The sequence below is a fragment of the Cervus elaphus genome, chromosome 26 (genome assembly GCF_910594005.1).
Source record: "Cervus elaphus chromosome 26, mCerEla1.1, whole genome shotgun sequence".
Classification (NCBI taxonomy): domain Eukaryota; kingdom Metazoa; phylum Chordata; class Mammalia; order Artiodactyla; family Cervidae; genus Cervus; species Cervus elaphus.
This window is the reverse complement of record NC_057840.1, coordinates 36,007,624-36,019,740: the sequence shown is the minus strand read 5'-3', so window position 1 is coordinate 36,019,740 and position 12,117 is coordinate 36,007,624. Positions and strand designations below refer to the sequence as shown.

The following is a 12,117-nucleotide window of genomic DNA, read 5'->3' as shown; positions in this document are numbered from 1 at the left end:
TCTGGTCACTCACAGAGTTGGGTTTATATGTTACTCTCTGTGGTGCACCAGTTAATAAGATTAGTGAACTGGATTCAGCTCAGCGCCTAACGGTTTCCTTGCTGCCGCAGTGCAGGAAATGAAGGGGAGGTGTGTATGTGTGACCCCCTAATTGCCCAGGCTGCTCCTGGGGAAGCCCATGGGCCTGACAAGAAATTCATCACTTCTTCCTGGGTGAGGAAACTGCTTTCTAGATTGAAGATATCAGGAGGTCTGTTAGTGTCTACAAAGCACCACAACACCACATTTCAGTTGAAAGGGACAGTTTATTAAATATTCCTTCATGGGTCCATTGCCTGGAGAATTCCATGGACAGTGGAGCCTGACGGGCTACAGTCCATGGGATCACAAAGTGTCCGACATGACTGAGCGGCTAACACTTTCACTTTCGTGGGTCCAGATAAATAATGAAGTTTCCAAGCATCTAATTTGTTCCATAATGATTCTCTGGTTATTCTTTCTTCTTCTTATGTTAGTGTTGACGGGAGGGAAAAAAAGAAGGCAAAAGGCAGAATGTTAGATGTCAATTCCTAATTAACCTGAATTCTGTTTTAACACCCTTGAAATTTCTAATTGAAGTATTTCTTCAATTAGAGTAAATATTTCTTCAATTACTGTAGACTGTATTGCATATATTATACATACTATATTACATATATATTACATTATATGTGTAATACATACTGTATTACATATAGTCTACAGTAATGAGGAGGCACTCCTGATGTATATTTGTTTTGAAATGCTTCCCCAAGACTTAAATGCTGCCATGGTAGCCAATGATATTAATGCTAATAAGTAAACGACAGTTAGTCTGCTGAAAATTCCCACTGACTCAAGACTTTCGGTTAGTGTTTAATTTTTTCCAGAAGTTTTTATTTTCCCCAATAAAAGAGGGTGGGAAGAAAGTACCGCATACTCCCTCACATTCCCAGTGAAAGTTAATGGTGATATTTTTCCACATACACAAATAATGAGAATCCTCAGAAAATGGAGCAGAATTTTGTTTTTTGTTTTGTTTTTACCCTGGGTTAATGTTGGTTCTTTTTGACAGAGTTAATGCTTGAAATTATGAAATGCCAAGTAAAAAATGTCATTGGATTAGTTATGTTTGTCCCCTTTGCCTTTTACCTGGCAGTCTGAAGTTAAAAAGAAAGCATTGAGATTAGAAGAACTTCATTCCAAAGTTATTGATCTTAAAGAATTAACTAAAAATCCAGAAACACCTCCAGACCTTCAGGTAAGCACTCCATCAAGTTTGTAATAACTCTATATACTATTAAAATAAATCCTCAAAAAAGTGTGTGTGTGTATATGTATACATTCTACATATTTATTTATAAGTTCATGTATATGTATATGTGTGTGTATATTCTTATTGTTATCATTGTCATAATTCCAAGCAGACACATGGACCTTATCAGACATGAGAGTTAAAATATAGCATCTTTAGAATTCCTGGTGCCAGTTCCAACCCAAATATTATAATAAGATTAGTTCTTCTTTCCTTACTAAATTTTGGAAGTCATAGCATTCAGCTTTCCTCAAGGAGCATTTTAAGTCTATTCAGAAACAGAAACCATATTTATGAATATTGATATCCTAATTCATATTTTTCTAATCCTTCTTACTGAATAATTGCGTTTGGAGGGATTACCATCACAATGTCTCTCTTCATTCATCAAGGCTCTTTAGATGGCATAAATCCACAGGTACTGGAGGCAGGCCAGGCAGACAGGGTTTGATCAGGAACCGGGGATGCTTCAGTGAGGGAGCTTGGGCACAGCCAGCCCCAGTTCTCAGGGCCAGGAGTTCTAACTCATTACTTTAAGCTATTTGTTGCTGCTTTCATCTTCTCTACATTTTCTTTCTTCCTATATTGCCTTTCTCCTTTGTCTACTGTTTCTTACTAACCAATCAATCTTGTTTGATCACCTATACTTTTGCTCTGGCCCAAGGCTGTTTATCTATAAGTTAGTTACATGGGTGGATAATATACTTGTACCAGAAGGTTAGACGCTTCACCTGAAGCAAGAATAGGCAAAAGGGGTGCTGATAATCGGCAAAATTAAATCGGAGAGAGCTTGTGCTTATCAGGGGCATAAATGGACAATAGTTGGATTTTGGCAGAGTGAAGATGGAGGCAGGGTTTTGAGAGAGAGCTGATGTTGTGCTGTTTTCTCTCTTTCACGCACACACGCACACACACACACATACACATACACACACACACACACACCCCTCCCCATGCCCATGGAGGAGGTGTGGAGGTCCCTGCATCTTACCTCAAAATGGGAAGGATTTCAGTGATACTGTCTGGAGAGCATGACACACGTCCTGTGCAGTTGGCAGACCCAGGAGACTAGTATCTCATTCCCCACCGAGAAACCTTAAGGGTGGGAGACAGGCTGGCTGACTGCTGATGTATTTGCCAAGGATACATGATTGCTTTGAGCGGCCTGCATCTCAGAGTCACCTGGGGTGAAATGCCAGTGTGTGACCTCTGGCTGGCCCGGAAGTGAATGATGAAAGGAAAGGTAAGAGGAGAGCTGCGGTGTGGGCATCTCAGGGTCCCTAAGGGGCTTGTTGGGTGATTCACAGGCCTCAGCAGCAAGAAGTCAGAGATGCCCTCAGGCTGCATGAGAAGGAAGTAAAGAACCTGAGAGGAGTGTGTTGCCTGTCTCTGGGGAACTTCAGTAGGAGGGGGCAGCAGTGAGGGGAGCCTCAGAAAGTCCCACACATGAGGCCTATGACAGGAGTGACTGTGAACTCTCACCCAGCCCAGAAGGCAGAGAGGCCAGCTCCCAGCGGTGGTCACCCCCATCCTACCTGTCCAAGCCCGTAGGTGTCAAAGGCTGTTGAAAGTGGGGGAGTAGGGAAGAAAGATGAAAAAAGGCACTTGGCCCTGTTTTCAGCTAGAGGCTTCATGTTTGCAGCAGGTCTGAGCATAGGATAAGAAAAAAACCTCTCTAAGTTCACCTTCCAAGTTTTGATTATTAAATCAGCCTGGATGTTCTCAGTGTGGAGTTGAAACTGCTTTGCAGTTTATCAGAATTATAAATCCTTTTATTGCTATGTGTAGGAAAGTCCAGGGCTTCCCAAAATCAGTCATCCGGGGAGGAGAGAAGAATTAACTTCAGTGAATATTTTAAACAGGAGACAAAAATGACATTGCTTCATGATAGAATCCCCAAAAATGGTGTTTGTTCAAAGTAGAGGCTACCTCAGGGTGAAAAATATGTGTTTCCCTGGGAGAAGGAAGAGCAGGCTTTCGGTCACCAACTTGGTAACCCTGTGTAGGTCTAATTCTGCTTTGAAACGAGATCTTGTGGATTTCCTGGAATCTCAGTCAAAACTTCCACTTTAAAAACCCAGTATTAACTATAATCCTCACTGTTTCCATTTCCCCATTACTCAAGATATTTGGCAACTTGAACCCACTGATTTTCCTCTTAAAAAGTTGAATTAGTATCCTTGGTGAGGCTTCTGTGATTTTTACCGTTAAGCTGCACATGAATGGAATCCCTACTGAACAAGGGCTCTAGTCTTCACAGATTTTAATGAAATCTCACTTTATGTTTTAGTTTATAGAAGCTGACTTACGGCAGAAACTGGAGCATGCCAAAGAAATTACTGAAGAAGCAAAAGGAACCTTGAAAGAGTTCACTGCTCAGAGTGCACAAGTGGAGAAGTTTATTAATGACACGGCAAGCTGGCTGACAAAATTAGAAGAATCGTTGATGAACTGTGCCCAAACTGAGACTTGTGAAGGGTTGAAAAAAGTGAAGGTAAGTCATAAACTATTACTAAGCCTTTACCTTTCAATAGTAATATTAATTCTTCTGCTTTTCCTTGACTATAATAAAAATGTAACCTCTGTTCTGTTACCCATATTAGCAACAAACCAACTAATTCATGATATAGGAGGTAGCAAGGTAACAGATGGAGAATTGAATGCAGGTGGTAAGAAGCCAAAGATGATTATTATAAAAATGGAAAGCATGCATTGTTATAGGGCCTGCTCAAAGATTTTACTTGTTAATATATAATACATATTTTTTAGCAAAAAGGTGGGAACCTATAGAAGAACTGTTTGAATTTCTACAAATTTTCAGGCTTGAATGCCTAATAGTTTTTCATCACTTAATTATTTTTATTGGTCAGCATGACTGCTTTCATACTGAGAAGGGTCTATGTTTTTAAAACGGTTGAGAAAACAATATATGTAGTTTGTGCTCTTTTAGCATTTCTTACTATTCTTGAGACTAAGGACGTATACTTCTAAAATTCGCTACTGGTGCTTTTGATGTGGCCTGTGATCTTGGAACAAAGGCCAAGTAACCCAGGGAAGAATGTGAATGCAGGAGGGTAACTCTATTCATAGTTTCTAATCAACTAACTAAACCCAAGATTCTGGGCTGGAATCCACAAAAAATCTTTTCAATTTGCTTTAAGTCCTAGACTATAACCCAAATCCTAGCTACCTCTCAACAGCTGTTTACAGGTGTAGACAAAATTGTGTACATTATTGAGTGGATTTCAACAACGTCGCTTCCCAAAAAACATTCTAGAGTGTGGAAGGTGGGATATTTCTCTTGAATGTAATGAATATCCTTCATGGCAGACTTTTATTCTTAGGACATACAAAAAGAACTTCAGAGTCAGCAAAGCAACATCAGTACGACCCAGGAAAATCTCAATAGCTTGTGCCGCAAGTACCACTCAGTAGAGCTGGGGAGCCTGGGCAGTGCGATGACGGGGCTGATAAAGAGACACGAGGCCGTGAGCCAGTCCTGCTCCAAGACACAGGCCAGCCTTCAGGATTCTCTGGAAAAACACTTCAATGGTGAGTTCCGACAGGCCTTAGCATGAGTAGTTTGTTTACAAGACATAGTCCAAACCAAATGCTGCCTAGAAACGGCCAGAAAACTTTCCACAAGAGTAGCATTTTAAATTTGTGTTTGCGTTGAGCTTTGAGCAATAAGATTATTGTGGTTGGGCTCTCACTGTTGGCAGGATTCTTCCTCTTTCTCCCTAACAAAGCAAGAGTCCGCCATCTTGAGGAATCTGAACTTCATGTGGATTTTCTACATAGAGCTCCTTTGTGTGGAAAATGACTCCCACTGCTATGAGGAAATGACACAGTAAGCTTGGACATTGGGAGAGCCTATAAAACAGCAGAAATGTAATTCAGGGAACTATTGGTCATTTATGTCCCTGACTTGGCCTCCAGCACAACTGTGCCTCTGCTTTGGTATCAATGTGTGATGCCCTACGTCAGCATGGTGGGCAGGGGAGATGGCTCCTCCCTTTGCCATAGAAATGGCTTTAACACCTCAAGAGCATTGCTCTCTCTCACATAGTCAAGCAATTATCTTTCTTCACCAAAAGAAAGAAACACAATGGGAAATCAAATATGTCAGGAATACAAATTTCTTTTCAGTCTTACATCTGAGATAATTTCTCAATTCTACCACGGGCAGTCATGGTTGTAGGTCATACTGTGTTATATTCTATACTATTACTAATATTGTTTTCTTTCTGGAACATGTTGTAAGGCAGGATGTAATGAGCTGATCACCAGAATTAATTCATTGTGATCATCCTGGAAGCTCTTTCAATGTTTTTCTATGTGTTCCTTATTTTTGTTACTTTCCATAGAGTCTATGCAGGAATTCCAAGAATGGTTTTCTGGAATAAAGGCAGCAGCAAAGGAATCATCAGATAGAACTGGGGACAGCAAGGTTCTGGAGGCAAAACTCCATGATCTTCAGGTATGCATGTTGATGCTACTTTTTCCTAAATTGCATTCAAGTGCCTTTAGGTCAGACCTAAATCATCTATTTCCCCAAACCTTATTTTCTTCTAACTTTTCTTCTTCCCTAAAAGAATTAGATTTCTTGGGTCAGAAAGAGAAGTGTGAAAAGTAAGTTGATAAAAATGTTAAAATTTCATTCATGTTGATGTAAGGCAGAAATCAAACCAATATTATAAAGCTATGACCCCTTAATTTAAAATATATAAATTTTTTTAAAAGTTAAAATTTCAGAATTTCTAGATCCTGTTCCTCTCTTTTTTAGTCTATTAGTCATTCTTCAGCAATCTTTCAGAACTAAACCTAATTTTAGTTTTTATGGCAGTGAAAGCATAATTTTTATCTATTTTACATCATTGTCATGAAGTTTTAAACGAAGACATGGCTTGTGTTTTGTTAAAAACCTATCATCTAAATTTGGAGCTAGGATACATTCAAATAAAAGCAATAGATATTGTAGGTTTTAAAGGTGTGACAGATAATGAAAAATGTATAAATTCTGGTAATGTGCAGCAACATTAAGAATGATTGTCAGGAGCCTAAGTTCAAATTAAGTTTTGGCTAAGTTTTTCAAGTGGTTAATCGTAGCAAAGCAATGTGTTAAGTATTATAAAAATATTTTTTTAAAAATTAATGGGGGAGAAAATTAATGAGGAATATAAGGATTTTGTGGCCTAATGGGTGATATGATGGCAATTATGTAGACAACTCATTAGCAGCCAGGGAGGAAGATCATTATAATACAGGAAGCTGGTTTTGCTGGAGGCATGGTGAATTCAGATGTGGAGCTGGGCTCTTTAAAGCTTGTAATGCAGAGGATCTCCATGAAGAAAAGTTTGAGTGACAGTCACAAATGCCTCTGTGAAGCTCAGGGTGGAGGCAGAACCAGCATAGCAGTTCTGGGCTTCTTTTGCTCAGTTGAAGCCATGCCCATGCATATGATCTTCCAAGGAAGAGGTGCATACCAAGAAAAGAAGGCATCTGAACACAGGATTTTGTGTGCAGTGTGGGTCAGACAAGGAGGCAGGGTGGAGACAGTTAACCAATTGAAAGATGTCATTCTGACCATGCAAAGAGGTGGAGGCTGGACCAGGCTGAGATGGTGAGAATGGAGAGGGACAGAGAACAGACCTTGATGAGAGCATCCTTCCCAGCTCAATGTTGCTTGCAGTTGGTCCTCAGCGGTTCCAGTGACTGGCTGGCACCATCCTCCATTCTCAGTCTTGACTATATCCAATTGTATACATCATTCTCACTGCAGCTTATTAAAAGCCTTCTTCCTTTGGGCTGTTTTTCTTCTCTTGCTTTACTTTCTCAGGTCAGAGTTGTAATTAATCCTCCTAGGCAGTAGGATCTTTGAATAATAGCAAATGCTTTGTATTACCGTTATTTCCCGAAACAGAACATTTTGGACTCAGTCGGTGATGGACAGAGCAAGCTTGATGCGGTGACCCGAGAAGGACAAACTTTGTATGCACATTTGTCTAAACAAATTGTCAGTAGCATTCAGGAACAAGTTACAAAAGCTAATGAAGAGTTTCAAGCATTTCTGAAACAGTGCCTTAAAGACAAACAGGCGCTACAAGACTGTGCTTTGGAACTTGGGAGGTAAGTTGTTTCAACAGGTGTAGATTTCATCATACACGGACTATTTCTTCAGTGATTTAAAGTAAAGAGCCGTTGGGAATAAACAAAAAATATTTTAAATTGTGAGTTTAAATTATAATGTTTTGACTTTTAAGTACATGTTCATACTAGGGCAATAACTTATTGCTCAAACTCTGATGGTATCATTTGGCTTTATTTTCTATGCAGAAAAAGAAAGGAATTATATTCACTAATAATTATGAATGACATAAATGTATGTACTTTTTGTCTGTTTGGCTAACTCTAGATATTAGAGTTTTGACACCCAAATTTTTTATTATCCAAGTCCTTTCCTCACTGTGTCTACTTCAGTGAGGTTGGAACTATGGCAGAAAACACTTATTATATTTCTCTGAATCAAGATTCCAATCAGGAAGCTATATCAACAGGGCTGGATATAAAATTAGAAAAAATATTCTGTTGCTAGGAAAGGAAAGATGTCAGTATAATCAAAATGTCTTTTTTGGTTGGAGGTCTTAGCTTGACTTTTGTCAAGGTTTCTTAGAGAATTTACATTGTTTTTAAAATTTATGAACCCTAGAGCTCTTGTGCCATATTCAAATCCCCATAAGATACAAAGACCCAGAGATGACTTTCCCTTCTCTTCCAAGGGCTTTCACTGCCCCATTTTTCCACTGGCCCCAATCCAGGGTCTTTGTAGTAAGATACAAAGTTAAGTGCACACAGACATGGAAATGTAATCGTAATTACCAGCTATGATTATCAAGATAGAGTGCTTCTTTTTCTGCTTGGATCTCAAGAAAAATGTCCAGAATTTGTCATTTTGTTACTGAAATAAGTGATCATTTGAGTGGGATTATTGTCGAAGTTTTTTTCTCTACTTGAAAATCCATGAGATCTTAATTGCCACAGACATTGTGACCTCAGATATTAGAATTTATTTATTATAATGAACACATAAGAATTTCTCTAAGGTGTTTTTTTCTTTTCTTTAGCTTTGAAGATCAGCACAGAAAACTGAACTTATGGATCCATGAAATGGAAGAAAGATTAAGTACAGAAAACTTAGGAGAGAGTAAGCAACACATTCCTGAGAAGAAAAATGAAGTCCATAAAATTGAAATGTTTCTGGGAGAACTATTGGCTGCAAGGTAGGATGCGGAAGTGGAATAGATTCTTTTCTTACTAGCAAATGTTTGTTTGTCTGGTTGGTTGGTTGGCTGTTTGGGTTGTTTGTTGGCTGGTTAGATGGTTAGTTGGGCTGTTTATGTTTCTATATCCAGCACACAAATGATTGTATAGTGTTTCCATGGCAGTGGAGTGATCTGGAGAGAGTATTGGGTTGGAGGTAAAGAGCTGGTCTCCATTGCCGTTATCTTTCCCTTTGTTCCACAAATTGGACGGGCCACTCATTTCCTGTATTTCTTGATATTAGCTTTTTTTTTTTATATTAGCTTTTAAACATTGAGAATAATAATAAATATATTTTCCTCCCAGAGGTTATTATAAGGATATAAGGTGATTATAAAAATACTCTTCATTTACAAAAATAACACTATAGACCCCAATTTCTGTATATTTTTCACACACTTCAGCCTCCAGGATTATTTCCTATCCACCATATCCTCATAATATTGTTAGTAAAGCAAAAGGTATTGTCATGAAGTCTGACTGCCCTAGAGATTCATTTTCTCCACTGCAGTATTTGTCTCCTCATTGCTTGTCAATTGAGCAAATGTTTCTGGCTCCTTCTCAGACAGTTCTCTGGCCTTTGCTGTGGACTCTACTTTCATGGCTTTGCTCCCTCAATTTACACTACACCACTGGCATTTTCAGTTGCTTCATTGGAATTGTTGCACTGGAAGATAGAACACTTTTCACTAGGGGAGGGAAGCCTGGCCCAAAACTCTATCTCACTGTTGTTTCCTACCTCTGTGAGCCTTTACCGTGGGTGAAACACATTGTTGATTTTGTTACTGAATTCAGGTTAAGCTGCTCATACTCAAGAATCTAAGAATGAGAGACAAGTGTTGAGTAAAAGGAAAGATGGCTTTATTGAGGAAGCTGGAAATTCTGGCAAGAAGGCAGACTCATGTCCCAAAGAACCCATTCCCCACTGCTGATCAGAGAGCAGATTTTAAAGGAAAACTTCAAGGGTGGGCAGGCAGAGACTACAAGCAGAACAAAGCAGTTAGCTTTGAGAATCATCTTGAAACTGGTCATTTGGTGGTCTGGTCAGCATCATCTTGATTGTTTTAAGTGCAGTTAATCTTCAGTTCTAAGGTCAGTTTGTTATCAGTACCTTGAAGTCAGTTCCTGGAATTGTGCAAGCCACATATTCAGTATTGCTCAAGACAGAGCATCTTATGTCATGACTACAGTCTGGTCATCGAGTGCTGGACTTAGTCACTCAGTCGTGTGCAATTCTTTGTGACCCCATGGACTGTAGCCCACCAGGCTCCTCTGTCCATGGGGATTCTCTCGGCAAGGATACTGGAGTGGGTTGCCATTTCCTTCTCCAGGGGAGCTTCCCAATTCAGAGATCAAACCCCAGTCTCTTTCCATCTTAGCCACCAGGGAAGCCCAGGAATACTGGAGTGGATAGCCTATTCCCTTGCCAGGGGAACTTCCCAGCTCAGGAATAAAACTGGGGTCTCATGCATTGCAGGCAGATTCTTTACCAGCTGAGCTACCCAGGCAGTTAGCTTTTTCCCTCTGGTGGTCATTTTAGTGTCTGCAAAACAACTCAAGAATCTGAATCAGACTTTGTTATTTATATCCTTCAGGGAGGAGCTAAAGATTCTGTGACTGTGTTGTCCTAATTGTTAACCGCTTGAGCCTGCTTTTTTGTGACTCGGGGGAGACCTGGGAGACTACAGCTTTTCCACACACAAGAGACAAGGGACAAAGAAGAGCTTTAGTATCTGGGAAGGCCCCACAGAGTCTTGCTCAATTTCAATTTTTTATAAATTGAACCCAACAGTGGTTCAAATGTAAATTGAAACTCACCCCAACCCAATGGTGAATTTCTCAAAGTCATGGACCATCAGGTCTTTGTGATCCCTAGTATAGTGCCAAAAGTAGAAAGTATTTGCTAAATTAATAAAATAGTAGCATTATTCTAACCATAAAACTTTCTTAAAATTACACAGCATTTTATTTACTTTTTAAATCTTGACTCTTGTCTAGGTACAATATAACATGGCCAGACCTATTTCTGGAGAAGGCAATGGCACCCCACTCCAAGTACTCTTGCCTGGAAAATCCCATGGATGGAGGAGCCTGGTGGGCTGCAGTCCATGGGGTCACTAAAGGTTGGACACGACTGAGAGACTTCACTTTCACTTTTCACTTTCATGCATTGGAGAAGGAAATGGCAACCCACTCCAGTGTTCTTACCTAGAGAGTCCCAGGGACAGGGGAGCCTGGTGGGCTGCTATTTATGGAGTCACATAGAGTAGGACACGACTGAAGTGACTTAGCAGCAGCAGCAGCAGCAGACCTATTTCTCTCCTCCTTTTAAACATTTGTTATTCTTCTTGAGCTGTTACTCTAATATTCCAGAACCAGATGCTAGGACTTTAGGTATATTTGCTCCCATCTTCTTTCCACCTGGCAGCTTCTCTAGACAATCTTAATGTGCTCTACTGGTATCCCAGCTTCTCCAACTGAGTCACCTGACTTCTTTCACTTGCTTGCCACTTGCCCTTCCCAGTCCTTTGGATTTTTTTTCATCATAATATTCTGCAAGTACTTTGCATATATTGGGGGAATGTCCTGTATTTTTAAAAGGACCTCAGACTTAAGAATCATTGATTTTTATTGTCTATTAAGCAGTTCTCCTTGTGGTAACATGTGATATCTGTCCTCTTGAATTATTATTTAACTGAAGTTATTTTTTAAACCACCTTCATGTCTTACCTTCATGTCCCAAGCAGATTAAAAGTATCAATTCATTCAGTCACTTAGTTGTGTCTGACTCTTTGCAACCCGTGGACTGCAGCACACCAGGCTTCCCTGTCCATCACCAGCTCCTGGAGCTTACTCAAACTCGAGTCCATCGAGTCAACCATCTCATCCTCTGTGGTCCCCTTCTCCTCCCACCTTCAATCTTTCCCAGTGTTACAAGCATAAGAATGTATTTTAAAGTATATGTAATGTTGTCTAAGTCTTATATATCTCATTGAAGCACATAAGATTCTGTTTAGATAATGGCTGCTCAAGAAAAAGAAAAAGATGAGGTAGGAAATAGACTTCTTGTCCTTTTTCTGACATTCACAACAGCTTATGTCACAGCATCTACAGTCTCCCTTCTGATATCCCAGGCATTTCCTGAGAGATATACTGATTCAGAAATGTGTAAAAAAGTATAAAGCCAACCCAGCCATAAAAGATTATGTTTTCCCTTGACTTAATTAACATAACCTCAAACTGAGATGAGCAGAGTTCCCAAGATACAACAAAGAAACCCATAAGTATGCATAAGATGGCCTTTTGAAAGAAGCTTTCTTTGGCACTTTATCCCTGCCAAGCATTGTGCTGGGTGCTGGGGATATGAGATGAATGTAATCGCTGTGGCTTCTAGAAGGTGAAAGCCTTGTGGATGGAGACAGACAGGGTGGATGAGGTGACAGAGCAAGACGGAAAGAGGATAC

At 39.8% G+C, this 12,117-nt stretch overlaps 1 protein-coding gene across 3 annotated transcripts in view; it reads left to right on the top strand.

Moving 5' to 3' along the window:
• SYNE1 (spectrin repeat containing nuclear envelope protein 1) overlaps nucleotides 1-12,117 on the top strand; it is a 482,339-nt gene that overhangs the window by 217,131 nt on the left and 253,091 nt on the right. For all 3 annotated transcript variants that reach the window (XM_043888326.1, XM_043888327.1, XM_043888325.1), the window contains 6 exons: nucleotides 1,178-1,279; nucleotides 3,624-3,827; nucleotides 4,678-4,885; nucleotides 5,701-5,813; nucleotides 7,257-7,462; nucleotides 8,458-8,613. In XM_043888326.1, the coding sequence (XP_043744261.1) occupies nucleotides 1,178-1,279; nucleotides 3,624-3,827; nucleotides 4,678-4,885; nucleotides 5,701-5,813; nucleotides 7,257-7,462; nucleotides 8,458-8,613 (989 nt within the window). The remainder of the gene's footprint in view (nucleotides 1-1,177; nucleotides 1,280-3,623; nucleotides 3,828-4,677; nucleotides 4,886-5,700; nucleotides 5,814-7,256; nucleotides 7,463-8,457; nucleotides 8,614-12,117) is intronic.